This window comes from Elephantulus edwardii, unplaced genomic scaffold (genome assembly GCF_000299155.1).
Source record: "Elephantulus edwardii isolate Elephantulus edwardi_28Jun2011 unplaced genomic scaffold, EleEdw1.0 scaffold00001, whole genome shotgun sequence".
Lineage (NCBI taxonomy): Eukaryota > Metazoa > Chordata > Mammalia > Macroscelidea > Macroscelididae > Elephantulus > Elephantulus edwardii.
Window position 1 is genome coordinate 15,416,312 of NW_006399751.1, and position 21,701 is coordinate 15,438,012.

Below are 21,701 nucleotides of genomic sequence, written 5' to 3' on the forward strand. Positions count from 1 at the left end.
GCAAGGTTGTGTCATCTGCATAACGTAGATGATTGATGAATCTTACTCCAATCCTGATACCACATTCTACCTTATAAAACCCTGCTTCCTGAATGATCTCTTCTGCATGTATATTGGAAAGGTATGGAGACAGGATGCATGCCTGATGCACTCCTTTCTTGATTTTGAACCATGCAGTGTTTCCCCACTCTGTTCCGAGGACTGCTTCCTGATCCGAGTATAGGTTTCGCATAAGCACAATGATGTGTTCTGGGATTCCCATTTTCCTCAAGGTTAGCCACAATTTGTTGTAATCCACACAGTCAAATGCCTTTGCATAGTCAATGGAACAAACATTCCTGTGGTAGTCTTTGCTTTCTGCTAAGACCCATCTGACGTCTGACATTGGTGATAATGTTTCTAGTGCCACAACCTCTGAATATTAGTTGAATAAAAGGATTAATTTCTTCACTATCTTAATCTGTAATTCTAAGGAAGATTTTATGTGGCTGAGTATTGCTTTTCACCCATTGTTAGGATTTCGCCTTTGTCTTGATGGTAGTTTGATTTTTCTGACCTTACAGTATTATTCTTACTGCTTTCTTAAAAATTGGAGTAAAGATTGTGGATCCTAGTACTCTTAGTACCCTATCATATTGCAGTAAAATGTTGAAGATGTCTTTATACTCTGCTAGTATACTATGTTTTTTTTTTTTATTATTCAACAGGATACAAATAGTTGGATTTTTGGATGCATAAACAGTACTTCTATGTGGTAAGTTTTGAACCAGATTTTATTTTTCCTTTATTATTTTGAAACAGATTTTCTTCATCATTTCTTTTTCTTAACATAAATGGAATACTAAAAAAATGTGGTTTTTCAAGTAACATCATATGTTTTTGTGTTTATCTTTCTGATAACCTTAATTATAGTATTTTAAATGAAAAAGAAAATGTTAAAATACTAGCAGTTTTTCAAACCTTAAAATTAGTTGGCTATGGAGAAATCAAATTATTATGGCAATAATCAATTATATACTGTGGTACTGTGTGAACAGCATATATTGGACTAGACTCCACTCAATATAGCTAACTCCAGTTCGGAGCCTCCTATGTGAAGTGGTTGGATTCTGGAGGGTAGGTTGTTTTGATTTAATTGAAAGTCTGGTGTAAACTGGTCATTTTGGTAATTTTTTATTTCATTAACAATCAAATGTAAGCTGGTCATTTGGATTTAGTTAACAAGCAGCTGTAGACTGGAAGCCTCTTGTTTAAATTACTCAAGCCTCTTGTTTAAATCAATCAATCAGGACCTCGTGGGTGGGCCTCTGTATTTAAAAGTCTGGTGTTAATTGGGTTTGAAGAAACTATTGTTCTAAATGGTACAGCACTTGTCTTTCAGTTTGCTGTACTAAGATAACTTGGAGTTGCTGGGATGCTGAAAGCTGTGCTACTGGTGTGTCAAATGCCATAAGGGTTACCGATGGGGGACAGGCTTTGGTAGAGCTTCCAGATGAAGACAGACTAGAAATCCGGTTTGACATCTGCTTCTTAAATAACAGGGCTTTGAAAACCCTATGAACACTAGAAGAATGAGGATAGTTATAGTCGTATAGTGGTAGAACCCAGATTGGAAGTCGGTTGAAATGAGGAAAAACAATAAGAGTGGAGGATTGGTGAAGAAGAGGAAGACCCTTGACCAGGTCAACTAGTGGAGTGACTGCCACAATGGACTCTTGTGTGTCAGGAAGTGTGAGGATGGCACAAGTTAGAGCAGGGTTCAGATCTTTTGTTCATAAGGTCACTGAGTCATACTTGACAGCACCTAACAAAAACAGTGTAATGGATAGGTTTATAGATTCTTTTTCGTTCTTTTGAAGTTTGCTTATGATATATGATATTTTAATGTATTTATCTTTCAATTACCTTTTGATATTTTATTCAAAGCCAGCAAGGAATTGATTTATCTTGGAAAACGGAACTCTTGCCAACAATTAAGGTAAATTATAGCTTTAGAATTTTAATATCCACATAAAAATATACTTGGATAGATGGATTTCAGAGCAAGTTCTTGTTAGAATTCATTTAGATACTGAATAAATCTGAGATTTGCTAATCTACATGTTAGATATTTTTTTGTAGAAATGCATTAAGTGGAAATAACATTTTTTTTTACTTTCCTATATAAAAATTATATTAGTACTTTGAGGAGAAATCTCATAACTATTATAATATTAAAAGATGAGTGGACAAGTATTTAAAAGTGAGTTTGAGGGCATGGCTCAGCAGAAGTGGATGGTGTGTGGAATAGATATTCTCTGACAAGATCAAAGCAGCTGGAGAATGGACAGTGAGGTACAGAGAGTTGGGAGGATCCTAGATTTGATTGATGATGTTTGGCAAGAAGACAAGTTGCCCTACGAGGATATTGCAGTACCTCTGAATGAACTTCCAGAACCTAAACAAGACAGTATTGCAGAATCTGTTAAAGAACAAGAAATGAAGTGGACTGACTTTGCCTTCCAGTATCTACACGAGTACATGTCCCCTATTGGAAACTAGCACCTGGCCAAGAAAGGGGAAAAAAGTGAGTTTGAGGCTATGTTTAGAACTATCTTTTTCAGAATATAAGATCAGCTGTACACAGAATACATTTTAGGAGGAAGAGCTCCTTAAAGGAAGTCGGCATCTCATAAAGACATGCAGTAATTTTACAAGTTAGCTTCAAGCATTTAGGTAATCTTATCTACCTTATCTAATATCACAAATACAATCTTGCTGAAGATTTTGAACAAAATAATAGGAACAGTGCATTGACAGGGAATGGCCAGAAATTCAAGCTAGTTTTAGAAGAGGCAGTGACTTGAGGGATAGCATTGCAGATGTCAGATGGATTTTGGCTCAGAGCAAAGAATACTAGAAAGATGTTTACTTTTATTTTATTAATTATTCAAAGACATTTATCTAGATCGTAACAGAATATAGATAACATTGAAAAGAATGAGACTCACAGAGCAATTAATTGTGCTTATGAAAACCTATACATAAAAAAAACCCCACAGCAACACACCTATATTTAGAGCAAAAAACAATTGTTCAAACGGAGTAAGAACATTGTGTGGTTAAATCAGGAAAGGTATGTGTCAGGATTGGCTCCTTTCTCCAATCCTGTTCATTGTGTATGATGAGCACAGAGATGGAGAAACTGTACTCTTTGAAGAAGAATGTGGCATCAGGATTGAAGGAAGATTTGTAAACAACCTGCATTATGAAGATTATATAACTTTGCTTGCTTCAAGTAAAGAAAACTTGAAACGTATGCCAAAGAAGATCAACAACTACAGCCTTCAATATGAGTTAACATCTCAACATCAAGGAAAAAAAAAGCTCCTTACTACTGTACCAATAGGCAGCATCATGATAGAAGGGAAAATGATTGAAGTTGTCAAAGATTTCACCTTACTTAGATTCACAGTCAACAACTATGAGAACAGCAGTCAAGAAATCAAATGATGTGTTAAAAAAAATCTGCTGTCAAGGACCTCTCCGAAGTGATATCACTTTAAAGACCAAGGTGTGCCTAATCAAGTCCATGGTACCTTCATTTGCTTCCTGTATGTCTGAAAGTTGGACAGATAATTCGTTTCTAAGTATCTGCAAATTGTCTTACTGCAACCATATTGCTTGATCACATCCAAAATATACTTACTCCCACCTCTATATCTACTTACAGGGGAAAAAAAATGAAAAGTAGGTTTTGTAGCTTGACTGTTTATTAAATAGACCTCAAAATGTGGACCATAGTATCAGACCATAATTTTTTTCTTTTTATTTTATTGTGATTTTAATGATAAGTTTACAGAAAAGTCAGAATTTTATTTATTCACTCATTTAGTAAAGTGTATTCTTTGTTGTGTTTTTATGTCCTTTACCAAATTTATTTCAGGGGTTCCTGTCTATCTCAGTAGTCAGCAACTCAGTACTGTTTGACCTTTGTCGAGATGATTTGAGGTTAACTTGTGACTTCCAGCATATTTAACATTCATTTATTTAATTACTGAGTTTTAAAAATATAGCCAAAATGTAGAAATTACACTATAATACTCAGTAGCCACGTAATAAAAATTAAAGCATTAAGTCTAACAGTAATCTCTTGAAATAATTAAATTTAGTGTTAAATGTCATTGATTTTATATGAAGGGCTACAAGTCAAAGATTTAATTTAATTTAACATTATTATACTTTTTACTTTAAGCAGAATTAGAAATCAACAAATGTAAACATGGGACATTTTATGAAATAAGTTAAAGTCAGTTTTTCTAAGTGTTTGTAATTTATTTTGGTTTTTTGATATGTGTTAAACCATATATACCCTCAGAAATAAAACTTTTTACCTTTTTTCAGTATCTGACCTTAAGTCTTCAAGATTATCCATCTTTGTCTCACCTTGTTGTTTATATACCTTCTATCCCTGGAACTAAGGTAAAAATAATGTTGCTACCAGAATGTTTGAAATGTAAGCATGCTAAATTTAAACTTTTATTTATTTAATTTACTATGACTGACTGAATTAAAACAATCTTAACCCTATGTAATATAAACTGTATTGAGTCGTTGTTGTTTTTGTTGTTTTGTGGCATTGAATTGGAACTGACCCATAGCTGAGCCTGCAGCATGTTTTCAGAGACCGTAAAATGCGCGAGAGGACATTATTCATCCTTCTCCCTGTAGAACAGCTGGTGGATTCAAACCACATGCCTTTGGGATTGCAGCTTTTTTACCACTAGGCCACCAGAGCTCCCTTATTAAATCATTAGAGTCCTTTCACTATAACTTGAACTAAGCAGAATAAGGCAAAGCCTCTTACTCTAAGTGGAGAAAAGGACCACTTTCTCAATGTTTCAAAAGTAAGCAATTATTAAATGCCTTTTTATGTGTAAGACTGTGTGCCAGAAATTACAGAAGGTAAACAAATTAGAAGGACACATCTTATTCTTATAAAGCTTTAGGCTGTTGAACAGAGGGCAGAAAGTGTATTTGGTGGGGAAGAGATTGAGAATAAAGAAGTACCCAAAAGTTACACAAGTCAGATTGTTTCAAGAGTGTGAAAGAGGTAAAGGGAAAAGATACTTCTGATTGAATAAAGAAGGACTTTATAATGAGGTGGTAGCTGAAATAACCTCAAGGAGGGACTGGTCCTTGGAGAGGGACATCATGTTTGGCAGAGTGGAGGGGAAGCGAAGGAGAGGAAGACCTTTGGTGAGATGGATCGATTCTGTGACTGGAGTGGTGGGAATAAGTGCGTTTGAGATGGCTAGGTTGGCACAGGATAGAACAGCATTTAGAGCTCTTGTACATAGGGTCGCTATGAGTCGCAAGCGACTCAATGGCACATAACAACAACAATAACAAAGGGTAGCTACAATTTTAGTGGGTAGAATGAACATTCTGGGCCTTTGCTCTTCAGTCCAGACACATGTGACTGTTTAAATTGAAATGAAATAAAAGATAAAAATTTGGTTCCTTATTTGCATTAGATATACTCCAAGTCCTCAGTAGTACCATTGTAGAGAGTTTTAATGATACTGTTTTAAAACTACTGTTTAGACTGAGGCTTGTAGAAAGTAAAAAAAGAAGAAAAAACACACTTCAAAATGTAAAGCATGGGAAAATATGAGATATGTTTGGAAGTATGGGTAAAATAGTAGCAGAAGAAAAGTCTGGAAAAGTAATTTATGGCCATATGTAGAAGTTATGAATGAGGATTGGGTACTTTACAGAATTCAAGAGTCAATAGGTAAATGTAAATTTTTTTTCCCTGTCATTATGGCAGTAATAATAGCTATGCTTTATAAAAACAAACCATCCGAAACTTAAACTACAGAATGAATTAGAGCAGGGCGATTTAATACCTCATAAGAGATTCAGGTTTGTGTTAAAGAAATTAGAGTAGAAATAAAAAGAAGTGGTAATTTCAAGAAAAATAGGAGAAAAGGAAAAAGTCAAAAGTAAAAGGACCTCCTCCCCTTTCCTCATTTTACCTTTGAAGTCACTCTGTGTCCTTCTCTTGTTTTTGCATACACTGGCAGTAGCCTTTTACTCTCATGAGGCTTTGTCTAGAACTCTGACAAACTTACTACATCGAATTTTAGTTGATTTTGCAGGATTCTATTGCCATAACTATATTAATAACTACTTGTGCAGAAGAACAAGACATGTTCCACTCTGTTTTGCATTTTCAACTTACAGCGCAAAAACGTTCCCTAATTGAGAGTATTGACTGGAACTGTTGGCCACAATAAGTAGAAAAATTCCAGATACACAGGAAATGGGAATGGATTATAGTTGAGAAACATCTCAAAGACCAAGTCTCATAAGTACCTTATAATGTACTAATTGTTTTTCTTAGCTCAAGTGAAAAGTAATTCAACATCTTCAAAACAAAAAGCAGTCTCTCTTTAAGCGTTTTGTTAGATTGGTTTTAAATGAATGCAGCATTTTTCTAAAACTTAGAAAGATCCTCTTTATTGCTAAAAGAAATTTGTACCTTTCAGCAAATAGATACTTTTTACAACCTAATAAATAAGTAATATGATCTTTGGAAAGTAATACTACTGACTCTACCATTGTGCTGCTCTCTTTCACGATGGGGGTAGTCTGGGCTTTTCCTGTGTTTTCATGCCCTTTGTTACAACCCACCAGAAGGAGGGAGGGTATATTTATTCAAATGGGAAGTTATAACAAATTGAGTTAAGTTTATTTCTTACTATATTTTTGGAAATGCATATAGAATTATTTATATTTTGGTGACAAAAGTAAACTAATTAACACCCCTTGGAAATTTACTTACCTTAAATATATTAGAGACAGATCCTGAATTCTTTATTATTTATTGGATAAGAGTTTATTCCATCATATAAAAACTAACGACATTGCCCACAGTTTAAAGCAATGATAAAAATTCTGTTAAGTACATTACAGTGTTGTTTAAAACTAACTTAAACCTGCTAACATAACTCAGGCAGTAGCTCACTCCACAGACAGTACTTGATAAAAATATAAGCAATCCTTTTTTAAAAAAAAATGAAATTATTTTTTTATCTTTTAGTAGCTGTTTTCTATGATAAAAATATCTGTATTCTTTTCCCCATGTGTATACCACAGTCTTAACTAACAGTTTATTACTTTTCAAAAACAATAAAAATCTACTCAGGAGTCTGGTACACAACACTGTCTGAAAAAAAATAATTCAAGGAGTAGTTAGAAAAATCTAGCATCTAGTCTACTGGCTGACTGGCTTTGTTGTAGGCAGCAAAATAGTTAACCTCTGTGCAGTTTCCTAGTCTGCAAATCTTAATGGAAAGAGGTGGCTCATATTTCTCCTACAGAGCAGCTAGTGGAATGAGCCACTAGAGATAAGCAACTTTTTGATTAGCAGCAAAACACTATACAGAACAAAGGACTTGTCAGCAAAGGACTTGCTAACTCAAGTTAGGCTTCACCTTAATTTCTGCTTTCACACGTTTATATTAAAGCTAATCAGTTGCATTATGCTGATTATTGTAATAAAATTATATGTTTAATAGAAATACAGAAAGCTCAGAGCCAAAATTTTAATGCAATTATCCAAGAAAACAGATAAGTCTTGGAGAGGGTGCAGCTGAAGTGCTCTTTGGAGGCAAGAATGAAGAAGCTTTGCTTCACATACGTTGGGCATGTTGCTAAGAGGTGTTATTCCTTGGAGAGGAGCATGATGTTGGGAAGAGTGGAGGGTCTGCGAAGGAGAGGAAGATCCTCAACCAGGTGGACTGACAAGGTGGCTGCTGCAGTGAGCTCTTGTGTGTCAGGAAGCGTGAGGATGACGCAGGACAGGAGTAGGTTCAGATCTTTTGTTAATAGGGTCTCTATGAGTTGTATTCAAATCAATGATACCTAACAACAACAACAAATTATTATTAGAAAAATATTATTACAAAAAATTTCAGTGATGCTGGTATAGCATTATAGGTCTGCTTTTTTTGATATTGCATTTCTCACTTCATATATATGTGAATTTTAAAAAAAAATTTGAGATAATTACTATTTAAGCTGAATTGACACAATGACTGTAACAATGGACTTGAGCATGTCAGTGATCATGAAGGTGGCGCAGTGTTCAGATCTTTTGTTCATAGGGTTGCTATGAGTCGTTGTCAACTTGGCACTTAACAATAACCGTCTGTATCAACAGTATTTATCATGTGCAAGTGAATTGTAATATGTCTCCAGAAGTTTTTTATTGTTTAATTAGGTTGTAGATATTTAAAGAATGAGGGACCCTTAAAAATAAATAAATAAATAAGAAACTACATTTTCCTTTTGCTATGAAAGTATTCAGAGATCTATTCCTCATTAATCCTGAATTAATCTTTAATGTCTTTGATCCATCCTTCACTGTCCCTTTTCTATTAACACTTGAAACTAATTCTAAGAAACCTTTGTTATGAATTTGTTGTTCATATAAATTATCCTCTAGTAATTTTATCTAGTCACTTAAATAACACTTGCTTATCAAGTTTTTTCAGCTTTCTGTCTCTTCATTCCCACCACCTAAGTGTAGCTTTAATGATAGTGTACCAGATGATGAGGTTTACAGATCTTCATTTTTCATATATTTAGTAAAAATGCTTTAAATTCTTTTTTTCTAATCAGTATTTTATATTTCAGTTTGTTGTAGACTGTGAATTCTTTAAAAAAGAGGCAATATCCCTACAGCTTCCTGTAACTCATCTTTTTTCTTTTGGTAAGTACTTTATTTTTTGACATATTAAGAATAGCTTTTATTTTTAATAGACTGCTTATATAGTATGTCGGTTTTGAGAAAGCAATGTCTTTTAAAATTAAGTACTGTTGTGTCGTTTTTTAAAAAAATAACCATATGATTTAGCTCATTGACCAAAGTCTCATTTGGTACTGACCAGCAAACATTTTCTGGTAGGATAACTTTAAGAGGAATTTCTCCATAATTAGGTATATTTGCAACTATTCAAGCTTGTGTCTGTATGTGTAACAGTATAGACATGTGAAAGGGCTATATCCATGACTGTATCAGGCTTTGGAATGATAGTTTCACATTCCTTTTAATATATGCTACATATATATCCATATAGATAGCAGAGCCAGGAGGGCACAGAGTTCCACAGATGGCTCAATCGTAACCAAACACTTTGAGGGAATGAGTTGCTGGTAGTAGGGCCTTGAGATCATAATCTTGAAGAACATCAAGGTCAACTGGCATCACATAGTTCACAGAAACAATGTTCTGTATCCTACTTTGATGAAGAGCTATTAGGGTTTTAAAAGCTTTTGAAACACAATATACATGAATGAAACACAGTGTATTTAAAAAAATCATATTCCATTAAAAAAACCTAACGTGTGACTATCCATCTAAGGTAGAAGCTTTAGCCTATCTCTGTTTTCAGTAAAGAATAAAGATGAAAAACAAAGATACAACAATGAATGAATATGTTTTTTTAAAAAAAGAAGGTGAACTGGAGGAGGAGGGAGGGAGGGAAGGAATGTACAACAATGAATGAATGAAAATCCAACTTGTCGGTAAGCATTCATTAAAATAAAATAAATTTTATTTAAAAAAGATCAACTATAAAATAAAGATAAAATTATAATTACTTTGGAGACTAAGGATTAAAGGAGATAATGCAGATAGAGACATTCAAAAAATAAATAAGCCTTTCTTAGAAAATAATGAACAATGTTTGTTGTCAATGGTAAAAATAAAAAGAAGATACCTAGAAATAATTAGTCCAGATGACTAATGGACCCTGTGAACCTCACCTTCCATGACCCAGAGACCAGAAGGACCAGAGAGTGTCTGGCTGCTATTGCCGATCACTTGTAAAGGAATCACAGTAGAAGGTCCTGGCTGGAGTAGGTGAAAAATGTAGAGCAAAATTCAAACAGCCTAAAAATGGCCCGATTTATGGGCACACTAAAGACTGCAGAAGGAGCTGTGGTAGCCTTGTAGGTAAGGAGGTCTGCTGCCAACCCACAGGCAGGAGGGTTCCAATCCACTAGCCTATCTCCTCCTGTGCCCACTCGGTGACAAGAAGTTGGGTTTTTTAAGGAGACGGGACAACTAAATTTCATGTGAGAGCCTAGAAATAAGAACATTAGTAGAAAAACTGATGAATCCTAATTAATAGCATTATACCAATGTTAATTTTTTCATCTGAACATTGTACTATGCGTATATAAGATGCAGACACTGTTGTTAAGTGCCATAGAGTTGACTCCAAATCATAGCTATCTTGTGTACAACAGAGCTCTTCTAAGTATAAAATGACTTAAAAAGAAAATTTTTGTTTGGTGTTTTTTTTTTTTTTTTTTACTCCAGTCCAGAGGCCTCTTTTTTTTTTTCTCTCTCTCATACTGGGTTACCCACAAAGTTTATATACATTGTTTTTTACATCAGATCTTTCCCATTTCCTTAAACCCTGCTCCCCCCTGCCCTCCACCCATCAAATTGTGCAACCCTAGAATTATCCCCTCCACCCATTCTCACCCTTGTGCTCTCTCCTCCCCTCCCTTGGATCCTCATTCATATCTTACTAGTTATCTATTTCTACAATAATAGTTCTTACACAGTATTTGTCCTTATGGGACGGAGTTAGTTCACTTAGCATAATGCTCTCTAGTCCCTCCTAAGTTAGGTAGAGATTTACAAAATCATTGTTTCTACGTGCTACATAGTAATCGTGTGAATATACCATCACCATCGCAAGGACATGGAAACATCCCAAATGTCCAACCACAATCAAATGGATTGAGAAATTAAAAATAAAATTTAATAAATATTAGCAAAGTCTTAAAACCTTCAGGGCATACAGCAATTTATACTCCATATAAGCAAGCATCTTATGAAAATGGCCACACAAAATTCACATGCGCACAAATACACAATTTTTTAAAATTTTTTGAATGAGTTTATAAATCAAATTGGTTTTCCATTCAACCATTCATGTACATATGATGACATCAATTACAGTAACCACACTGTCACTCATTTCCATTAACTCTGTGTATCCATGTACCTTCTTCCTACATTCTGAAGCTTTATTGTTTGGCAGATCCTTCCCTTTTAATCTTGTGTGATTAGTTAAGGAAGAAGTGTTTGCCTTGTGTTACTGTTCACTTAATAGGCTTTTCTATAGTTTGATTAAAAGGTGAACCTTGGGATGAATCTTTTCCAGGTTTGAAGGGTGGGTAAGCTTCCATGACCATGGAGTCAGAACCAGCTCCATAGCTGATCCTCCAGTGGGTTTTCAGAAGCTATAAATTGCACAAAAGGAGATTTTTCTCCCTTGGAGGAGCAGGTGAATCCAGAGCCCCTGCCTTTGGGTGTTGCACCCAGTCTGTTACAGCATTGTAGTTACTCTTTGATTGTCTTTTACGATGTTAACACCTTGTGGTATTAGCTTAAAGTTGACATTTTTTTTAGCCATTACCTTAGCCCTCTCTGATCTCTAGATACCTTAACTGCAGAGAAAAGGTCCTGGAAATTATCAACAGCTGTGGGACTAGGATAAGAGAGAGTGGTCTTCCCATCCTGAGCAGCAAGACTTGGAGACTGGAGTAAGATCCTGGTGGCAAGACCCTGGTGATTATGGCAATGAGACTGGCAAAGAGTAACCGGAGGACCCCTCATATAAAGGCCATAGTTAAAGGCTTTGCTGTTCTTGCCAGATGATAGAAGGAAAATCTGACTGCTGAATTGAAACCAGAGGCTGGACTAATTGAAAAACTGTGTCTTGGGACTGCTGAACTAAACCCTGGATTTGCATTGAGTGATATTCTTGCCTTCTTCCTTCCCTAATAAGCCCCACTCTAAATGTGAGTCAACAATGAATATCAGACCAAAATGATTGGTACAAAGAAGTGCAGGAGCTTGTGAGGTGTCGTATCTGACCAAGCAGCTGTTTTCTACTACAGATATTATTGATGGTTACAATTCCTTTTTAAGAAGCGATTAGAAGTCTGAGCCACCCCCATGTTGCATCTGATACCTTCACACACCTTTAAAGTATATTTGTCAGTTATTTTAAAAAGTACCACTCAATTGGGATTTTTCCTGATGCTTTTTTAATGATTAGATTGAGGTTAAGTCTGTTGTCAGGGACCTGTCCAGAGTGCTGAAGTGAAAGATGTTAGTTTAGATACTAAAGTGCACCTGATCCAACTCAAGATTTTCGCAATTACTTGCTATACATCAGAGACTTGGACAATAAATAAGGATGACAAGAGAATTGATATCTTTGAGTTGTAGTGCTGGAGAAGGGTGTTGAATATACCATAGACTGTCAAGAGAACAAGCAGGTCTATCCTGGAGAAGTGAAATTGAGTTGCTCTCTGGAGGAGACAAAGGTTTTGAAGTTCTGTCTCACATACTTTGGGCATGCTGTGAAGAGGGACCAGTTGTTGGAAAAGGACATTATGCTTGAAAGGGTGGAGGGACAACACAGGAGAGGAAGAGCCTGGATGAGATAGATGGATTGACATCTCATCATGATCGGTGTAATACGGGTAGGTGTGTCAGAGACAGTGAGATTGGCTCAGGATAGGACAAGTTTCAGAGGTACATAGGCTTGCTGTGAGTCACGGGCAACTTGATGGCAAGTAACAGTCACAATACATTTCTGGGGAAAAAAACACAGAAATTATGTTCCCTTTTTCAGGGTACATATTAGAGGAGAAAAGATGTCTCTTTTTAATTAGCTGATGATGTTAACTGTGGCCACTTGGTTAAGGCCCTGTCTGCCAGGTTTCTCCAGTGCAGAGTTGTTGTTTTTAATACATATCTTGAGGAGATAGTTTGAGTATGTCCAGATAATACTATTTGTCTCAAAATAACCAACTAATTTGACCATTCATTGAAATCTAGTCTGTAGCAGTTACCACTATGGGTTTTCAGTGGTAATCTGCAGTTAACGAATTTCTTCTACATTTGTTAATTAATTCTTCATAAGAGAGAAAAATAGCACCCCACCTCCCCATTTACTTTATTGTTCACTGTATGGTCTTTACAATTACATGCTATATATCAGAAAGCTGGACAATAAATAGGGATGACAGAAGGAAAGTTGATGCCTTTGAGCTGTGGTGCTGGAAAAGAGTGTTGAATGTACCACAGACTTCTAGGAGAACAAACAGGTTCATCCAGGAGAGGGTGAAACCAGGCTGTTCCTTGGAGACAAGGATTCTGAAGCTTCGTCTAACATACTTTGGGCATGTTGTAGGGAGGGACCAGTCCCTGAACAGGTACATTATGCTTGGAGGGTAGAGGGACAGAGAGAGACCCTTGATGAGATGGATTGACTAGTAACTGGAGTAATAGGGACAGGTGTATCAGAGACAAAAAGGTTGGCTCAGGATCAGGCAGGGTTCAGATCTATTGTACATGGGGTTGCTATGAGTTGAAGGTGACTTGATGGCACATAACAACAACATATCAGTATGAATGCATAGATATTTACTGGGTTAAAATATAGTACTTGCGTTGGGTTTTTATTCTTTTGGCCTTATGAAAGCTCTTTCAGATTGACTTCTGTGCCCTTTGGCATATCCCTGTCCTTTTAAAGAAAAATGTGTGTGTATGTGTATATGTTACTCCGTTTGTAAAGATAATTGATGATAACTCTGAATTACCAATATCATTAAAGATAGCAACTAAAAAAAAAAAACTTTAAAAAAAAACATAGCAACCTTGAGAAATAAGGAAACCTATCTTTCTGACATTGACACTATGTACATAAAAACTTATCCATTTCCTAAACTTATCCATTTCCTAAACTATATGCCTCTGGAAATTTCTATGATCTTTGAGAAATGATATTTTTAGAAATGCTTCAACTTCATTTGTTCATAGGGTCCCTCTGAGTTTTGCTCGACTCGACAGCAATCAACACCACCACATCAAGATGGTTAGGAAATCCAGAATTTATTGTGGAGCTCAAGTTTTAATACTGGAATAAAAAAATCTGTGCAGTAGTCTTTTGTATTAGAAATTCTTTTGTCATTGTTTAAGCAACTAGTACATGTTTCTTCGTTCTTTTGTATTCTGAGTAATATAGTACCTTTAATTCAACAGGATTATCTTCTAGGACAGTGACATTAAATACAAGTGGTTTGTTTTACAATGTAGAGCTCCTGAACTTTACACAGGTAATTATCCTGACTATACCAAGAAGGGCTTGATTTTACTTTACTGTGTAGCAAATGAGTAAATATTTGTGTTTTGTGTTTGTTTGTTTTTGGTGGTCAAACTTGATTAGATATACCAAGCTTTTAAAATCAACGTGGTGAGCAAGTGTTCAGGAGTCAAAGGTAAATACCTTTTAAGAAATAGTATTGTCATTTGATAAATTATAAAGTCTTCACTTGGATTTTCTATAATATTTAACTTAATTAAATGTTTCTAATTTAATATATGGTAACATAAACACTAGACTGTTTCTATTTCTAAAGAATTAGACATAGACATTTTCTTAACAGTGAGCATCTTTCTCTTTTCTATTTTTTTATAGTAGTAATTTAGCTATTGAATGTTTTTCAATGCTTAATATTTCTCATATGCTCTAATATAATTTCTGAGAATCTAATTTACTACTTGTTTATTTTATTGTAATTATTTATAATTTATTGTAAAGGGTGTTTGTGTAAATAGCTATATATTGTAGTGGCTTCTGTAACATTTGGCATAATAGTTGCTAAAACAAAATTATTCTTTGTTTTAACAGAAGAAATAACAAGTATTTACAAACTTCATATTCCCTGGTCTTATGAAGATTCACTCACCATTGCACAGTAAGAATATTAACTTTAAGAAATAATATGATATTCAGTGTTTGAGGATAATAGATAGTGTATGAATTGTATATATTTAAATCATATACTAAATGTATGATAAAAATGTATTCAAACATAAGGTTTATGTACATATTTTATGTAGTAACTTTGTGCTATAATTTAAAATATTCTTTTTAAAATTACATATAAACTAAATCTTGTTTGGAAAAGTAAACTCCTTTCTATCTTATCCTATAATTCCTGTGGTCAGTTGGTGACATTCAAAGATATGTTCATGTGACTTTGAAAAGTAACCATTTATCAGTATACATTTTCAGATGTCTAGTATCTAGCTTCTTGTATATTTTTTTTAATTATACTAAGGGGGATTTAACCACAGTTATTGATTATAATTTTGTATTTAAGAATTTATATTGAACAATATTTCAGAGTTCCATCTTCCACAGAAATTTCTCTGAAACTCCATATTGCTCAACCAGATAATTACACCCATGTGGCGTTATTAAAAATGCACACATCTTCAAACTGTCATTATGAGGTGAGTTGTATGTTTGCTTAATTTTGGAATAAGATTTCATCATGAAATAAGCTGGAACTACTTTTTTTTTATATTACTTCAAATTTATGATGGTAGGGAAGCTAGGAAGATAAGACATAAAACAAACCAAAAACAACAAGAGTGATAAAAACCCCTGTCGAAGTGATCTCTGAGGGTGCTAGGCACTCCCCAAAACACAACTAAGGAAAACGGGGGCTGCCGGGGTGGGGCAGTGAGGTGGGGGGAAGTAGACATAGGGGTGTAGATAGCTTGAAACCGACAATGAAACTGTACCTTTTACTTAAAACTTTGTTAGAAAGAATGTTGTCTTATTCTAGAAAACATTTCAAACCTAGTTAGATATTTATAATAAAAACCATTTGCACAGAAATTAATGCTCAGAGCTACCTGTTCTGTACCTGCAGTTTGTCAGGAAAAGAACCAAAACTGTCCCCATCTGACATTCTGAGCCAGTGGTTGAGCAGGCAGCATGCAGGCAGGGACAGTGGGAGGACTTGTGACTGGGCCAGGGAAATAAGGAATTGGCTGTTTAAAAAAACTGCTCTTGTCATTGAGTCTCTTCTGCCTCGTGGCACCTGACATCTTACAGAGTACACTTGCTCCGTAGTGTTTTGCTGTAATCTTTACAAAAGCAGATAACCAAGACTTTCTTCTATGGTGCTGTTGGATCAGCTTAGTGTGCCAGGTTTTAGAGTGGTGTTTGTGGTTGTATGTGCCACTGAATCACAGCTGACTCATTGCTGACTTTGTGGTTTACAGTGGTGGTAGTGGTTGTTAGGTGCCATCGAGTCATCATCTCACAGCAAACTCTGTATACCACGGCTCTGATGCCTTCCTTGTCCTGAGTCAGTCTCACTGTCTCTGACACACCTACCCACATTGCCCTAATTGTAGTCGAAAGTCCAGAATCCTCTATAAAAAGAAGAACATCATGAAATCAGTTGACATGGCTTTACTGTAGTATTTTGTATGTTACTCATTTACCACCTTTATTCAGTTATGTTAAAGATTTTCTTTCATTGACGTTAATGACTTCCAGTTTTATTAATAAATATGTGGGATTTAATTTATACAGTATTTATTTCACAAAGATACTGACTTAGTCATTCATTAAGTAAGTTTCGTTTACATGATCTGGGAATAAACTATTCTAGTTTGTTAGAACTCTCTTATAAATGTACAGAAATTATGTTAGTTACAGAACAGAGTACAGTTCTTTTGTGCAAAGTTTACTCTGAGTCGTATTTGACTTGACAACACTTAACCATTGCTAACTGAGACTAGTGCTGTTATATCTGGAGGAACATTCTTCCACTTTACATCACTCCTTGTCAATGTGCTGTACGAAGTAACCTGGGTTTGCTGTGATGCTGAACCTTGTGCCATTGCAGTACCATAATGGTTTCCCATTGTGGACAGTGTTTGGTGGAGCTCCTCTCTGTAAAACAGGTTTGGAAGCAGGAGTGGCATCCACTTCCTAAACCACATGCCTCTGGAAACTCTGTGAACTTGGAGAAACCACGATAGCTATGGAAAGGTGTTAGATCTTTTGTTCATAGAATTGCTATGACTCAACGGCAATCAACAAAAAGTTTGTTAGATGTTCTAATTGATAAGGAGTTGTCACATGTATCATCATATTCATCCAGTGGCCAAAAAAATTCCAATATAGGAAAAGTTTCTTAACACTGCCTGTGTTGGTATGTGCCACCAAATCGCCTGCGGCTCACAGCGACCCTATGTACAACAACCCTAAACCCTGCTCTAGCCTGTGCCAGTTGATTGTCTCTGACACACTTACCCCCATTACCCACTCAATCAATCCATCTTATCAAGGGTCTTCCTCTCCTGCACTGTCCCTCCACCATTCCAGACATGACGTTCAATTTAAATGTAGGTGATTTAGAAAATTCTGTGAGATCTTGACTGCATTTGGAATATCATTATAAGAAATTATGATATTTAGAGACATGTAGAAATGCTCATTTTAACGAAATAAGAGCTAGAGGTATTTATGAGAAATAATAATTTTTTTTAATTGTTTTAAACTAGGTTACAATTAGGACCTCCTTTCCACAAATACTTGGACAGGTAAGAGAGATTCTTGGTTGTTTACTTAATATTCTTGTGAGTAGATGCTATAAGGCAGACCATGGGTAGACAGTCTTTAAGGTGATCCTTTAAATGATACCTATTAGAAATACATTCTAGAAAGAACTGACAATCAGATTCTCAAATGAATAAAGATTTTTGCAAAATGATTATCAAATTCACATTTTATGTTATTCATAGTGTATTATAATTCATTGTTTAGGAAAATCTATGGGTCCCATCAAATAAATGAACATTTGCCTACTCAGTATAAAAGGCAACAAAGCCCCTTTACAACTATCAACGTTTATCAAAGTTCATAGAGTTTCTGGAGACATTTTGTTTAGGAAGTGGATGCCACTCCTGCTTCCAGCCTGTCAGAGTATGTTATCATTGTTATGTGTGCTTGAGTCGCCTGCGATGCATAGCGACCCCACATACAGCAGCTCTGAACCCTTCCCTGTCCTGAGCCAGTGTCACTAATTCCAACACACTAACGCCCCAATGCCCCAGTAACTGTATCAATTCATCTCCTCTGGGATCTCCCTCTCCTACGCTGTCCGTCCACCCTTCTGAGCATGATATCCTTCTCCAAGGACTGATCTCTCTTGACCACATGCCCAAGTAAATGAGGCATAGCTTCAAAATCTTAGCTTCCAAGAAGGGACTTGGTTTTACCCTCCAAGACAGACCGACAGACTGACACTGTATTTGTGGTCATATAAGGAAGGGTATTAAGTGAAAAATGACATTATATTTCTTGCCAGAATACATTGATTTCATTAACAAGAATGTTAAGTTGCCCATTGATTTGGCTGTTTTTTTAGATAATAAGATTTCATGGTGGAGCTCTTCCTGCCTACATTGTATCCAGTATTCTTCTTACTTATGGAGGACAATTATACTCTCTTTTCTCAACAGGTAAGAATGTTTATTATTTTTACATGAAGATTCAAAGTATAAAATCTATTAGTCTTATATATGTTGTTGTTGTTGTTAGATGCTCTCAAATATAACTCTTAACAACTCTATAAACAACAGATTGGAATCTGTCCTATCCTGTGCCCTCGTCATCCCTGACACACATGAACCCCTTGCTGCGGACACTGTCAGTCCATCTCAAGGAAGGTCATCTTCTCTTTTACCAAGCCTCCACCTTTCCAAAAATGATGTACCTCTCCTGGCTGCATGCCCAGAGTGTGTGAGATGAAGCTTTATCATCTTTGCCTCTAAGGAGCACTCTGGCTGCACTTTCTCCAAGACTTATCTGTTCTTTTTGCAATCCATGGAATGTTCAGTACTCTTCTTCAACACCACAGACCACAGCTCAGAGGCATGAGTTTGTCTTCTATCATTCTTATCATCGTCCAGCTCTCAGATACATAGTAAGTGATTAAAAAGACCATGGGCTGAATCAGACACCACCATCGTCTTCAAACTGCTATAATTGTTCCTTGATAATTTGAAGAGGTCTCTGACTGTAGACTTTCCCAGTGCAAATCTATCTGTTGATCTCCTGACTGCTGGTACCAAGGGTTTTGATGGATTGATTATTCAGTGTCAGCTTATAGACTGAATAGGTATGGAGAAAGGAAACAACCCTGACACATAGCTTTCTCAAGTGTAGACCATGTAGTATTCCCCTGCTCTGTTTGCACAACAGCCTCTTGGTCTAGGTTTAAGTTCCTCATGAGCATAATTAATTCTGAGATTCCCATTCTTCACATAGTTAAATTAATTCTATCATTTGGTAGAAAGCTGGCTTGTCTGGGCTATATTCTTTCTCCATACCTATTCAGTCTGCATACTGGGCAAATAATTTAAGAAACTAGACTTCAGTTTGCTTGGCTCCACAGTCAACACTCTTGGCACCAGCAGTCAGGAAATCAAAAAGCATATCGCGATGAGAAAGTCTGCTGTTAGGGACCTCTCTAAAGTACTCAGGAGCAACAGTGTCTCTCTGGAGACTAAGGTGCGCCTGATACAGGCCATGGTCTTTGCAATCGCTTGTTATGCATCAGAGAGTTGGACAATGACTAGGGAGGACAGAAGGAGAGTGGATGCTTTTGAGCTATGGTGCTGGAGAAGGGTACTGTATGTACCCTGGACTGCCAGGAAAACAAACAGATTTATCTTGGAGAGGATTAAACCAAGCTACTCCTTGGAGGCAAGGATTCTGGGGCTTCGTCTGACATACTTTGGACATGTTGCCAGGAGGGACGGGTCCTTGGAGAGGGACATCATGCTTGGGAGGGTGGAGGGACAACGCAGGAGGGGAAGACCCTCTATGAGATGGATCGATTCAGTGACTGGGGCAATCGGGATGGGTGTGTCAGAGGCAGTGCAGTTGGCGCAGGATAGAGCAGGGTTTAGGGCTGTTGTGCATAGGGTCGCTATGAGTCGGAAACGACTCGACGGCACATAACAACAACAACAACAGACTTTGTGAATAAGAATATGGAATTACAATGAAGGAAGATACCTCAACAACTTGCATTATGCAGATGACACGACCTTGATTGCTGAAAGCAAGGAGGATTTGAAATGCTTAGTGCATAATATTAAAGACTGCAGACTTCGATATGGATTACATCTCAACGTCAAGAAGGCAGAAATCCTCCCGGTGGACAGATGACAACATCATGATAGATGGAGAAAAGATTGACGTTTTCAACAATTTCATCATACGTGGATCCACAATCAACATCTGTGGTATTATCAGTCAAGAAATGAAAAGACATACTGCACTGAAAAAGTCTCTTGTCAAGGACTTTTCCAAGGTACTAATGAGCAGTGATGTCACTTTAAAGACTGAGATGCTCCTGATTCAAACCATCATATTTTCAGTCTCTTGCTGTGTATCTGAGTACTGGACAGTGAATACGGCTGAAAGAAGAATCTGAGATGTGGTACTGGAGAAGAGTACTGAATATTCCACGAATGCCAAATGAACAAGAAGTTACGTATTAGAGAAAGGATAGCCAGAGTGCTCCACAGAGGCAGAAATGACAAAGCTTCGTCTCATATACTTTGGACGTGTTGTTAGGAACTATTTCTTTGAAAGGGACATCATACTTGAAAGGGTGGAGGGTCGGTGAAAGAGAGGAAGACACTCAACAAGGTGGATTCACATAGTGACTGTAGCAATGGGCCCAAAAAATCAGATATAGGACACATTTCACATCTACTGTTCATAGGATTGCTATGACTTGTCCTCGACTCCATAGCACTAACAACAATATATTGAATTATTTGTTAAGCATAATAAAGGACTTCTTAAAAATAGCCACATATTAGTAGTTAAGACTGCTGACAAGGACTCTTCAAAGTAACGGGTGGTTTATGATCAGCTTTTTTACATCTTTGAACAACAAGCCTAAAGACTTTCAGTTTATAGTCTTAAAGCCTGCAAATGGTTAACATTTTCTTGTGGGATACATTTCTTTCAGTGTTAACTCTTAGTCTTCTTGTTGTTTTGTGGATTTTTTTTTAAAGTCCATTGAGGATTTGGACAAGAAAATGTCCATGTAATAATTTTTTCAATATTTATGTCTTTAATATTAGTCCTTTTAAAAGGACTAAAAAGTCCTTTTAACTGTTAACACAAAAAATTAGGAATAATGCAAAAAAATTTAAAAAATTAGTAATAATGCTTTATATTTCCCAATAAAGTTTTAATAATTTTAGCAGTATTCAAATAAAACGTGCACATTATTTAGTTGGTCTATGGAAGTTTCTCAGTCTGCAGGTTCCAAGGCCTTTCTCTTCCTCTCACCTTGTAATCCACTTCTTGAACTAATGTGGTTGGTTGTGCTACTGAGTTTCCCACAGTCTGAAGTTTGCTGATTGCCTGCTTATGATGCAGTTGAACATTTTCTGCTATTTTTTTTTCCAGTTGCGTACAAATTGGTAATTAAAGCTTGAGTTTTAATAAGATTTGGGCTGTTCTTTTTTTCTCTTTCTTTTCAAGAGTGTATTTTGGGTTTTATTATGCTTCTGTCAAAAGAGCAAGTAAGTGTTTCTTGGGGGAAATGCAACCAGAGTACTGCTTAGAGGCAAGGATAGTGAAACTTCAACTGACATACTTCAGCCATGTCATCAGAGGAATGAGTCCTTGGAGCAGGACATCTTGCTGAAAACGGTGGAGGGCCGGAGCAGGAGGAAGACTCCCTGACAAGACAGGGTGACCCAGTGACTGTAACAGCGG

At 36.2% G+C, this 21,701-nt stretch overlaps 2 protein-coding genes across 2 annotated transcripts in view; both read left to right on the forward strand.

Annotated features, from left to right (window-relative positions):
- The window catches only part of PGAP1 (post-GPI attachment to proteins 1), a 108,974-nt gene that overhangs the window by 67,365 nt on the left and 19,908 nt on the right, over nt 1-21,701 (forward strand). The window contains exons 11-20 of the mRNA XM_006878741.1: nt 708-754; nt 1,927-1,978; nt 4,384-4,461; nt 8,686-8,761; nt 14,126-14,199; nt 14,310-14,361; nt 14,775-14,841; nt 15,274-15,382; nt 17,456-17,494; nt 18,322-18,415. Of these exons, the coding sequence (XP_006878803.1) occupies nt 708-754; nt 1,927-1,978; nt 4,384-4,461; nt 8,686-8,761; nt 14,126-14,199; nt 14,310-14,361; nt 14,775-14,841; nt 15,274-15,382; nt 17,456-17,494; nt 18,322-18,415 (688 nt within the window). The remainder of the gene's footprint in view (nt 1-707; nt 755-1,926; nt 1,979-4,383; nt 4,462-8,685; nt 8,762-14,125; nt 14,200-14,309; nt 14,362-14,774; nt 14,842-15,273; nt 15,383-17,455; nt 17,495-18,321; nt 18,416-21,701) is intronic.
- Nucleotides 2,323-2,541, forward strand: LOC102866500 (anaphase-promoting complex subunit 13-like). Its single transcript, XM_006878740.1, has one exon. It carries the CDS (start codon nt 2,323-2,325, stop codon nt 2,539-2,541), a length of 219 nt encoding a protein of 72 aa, XP_006878802.1.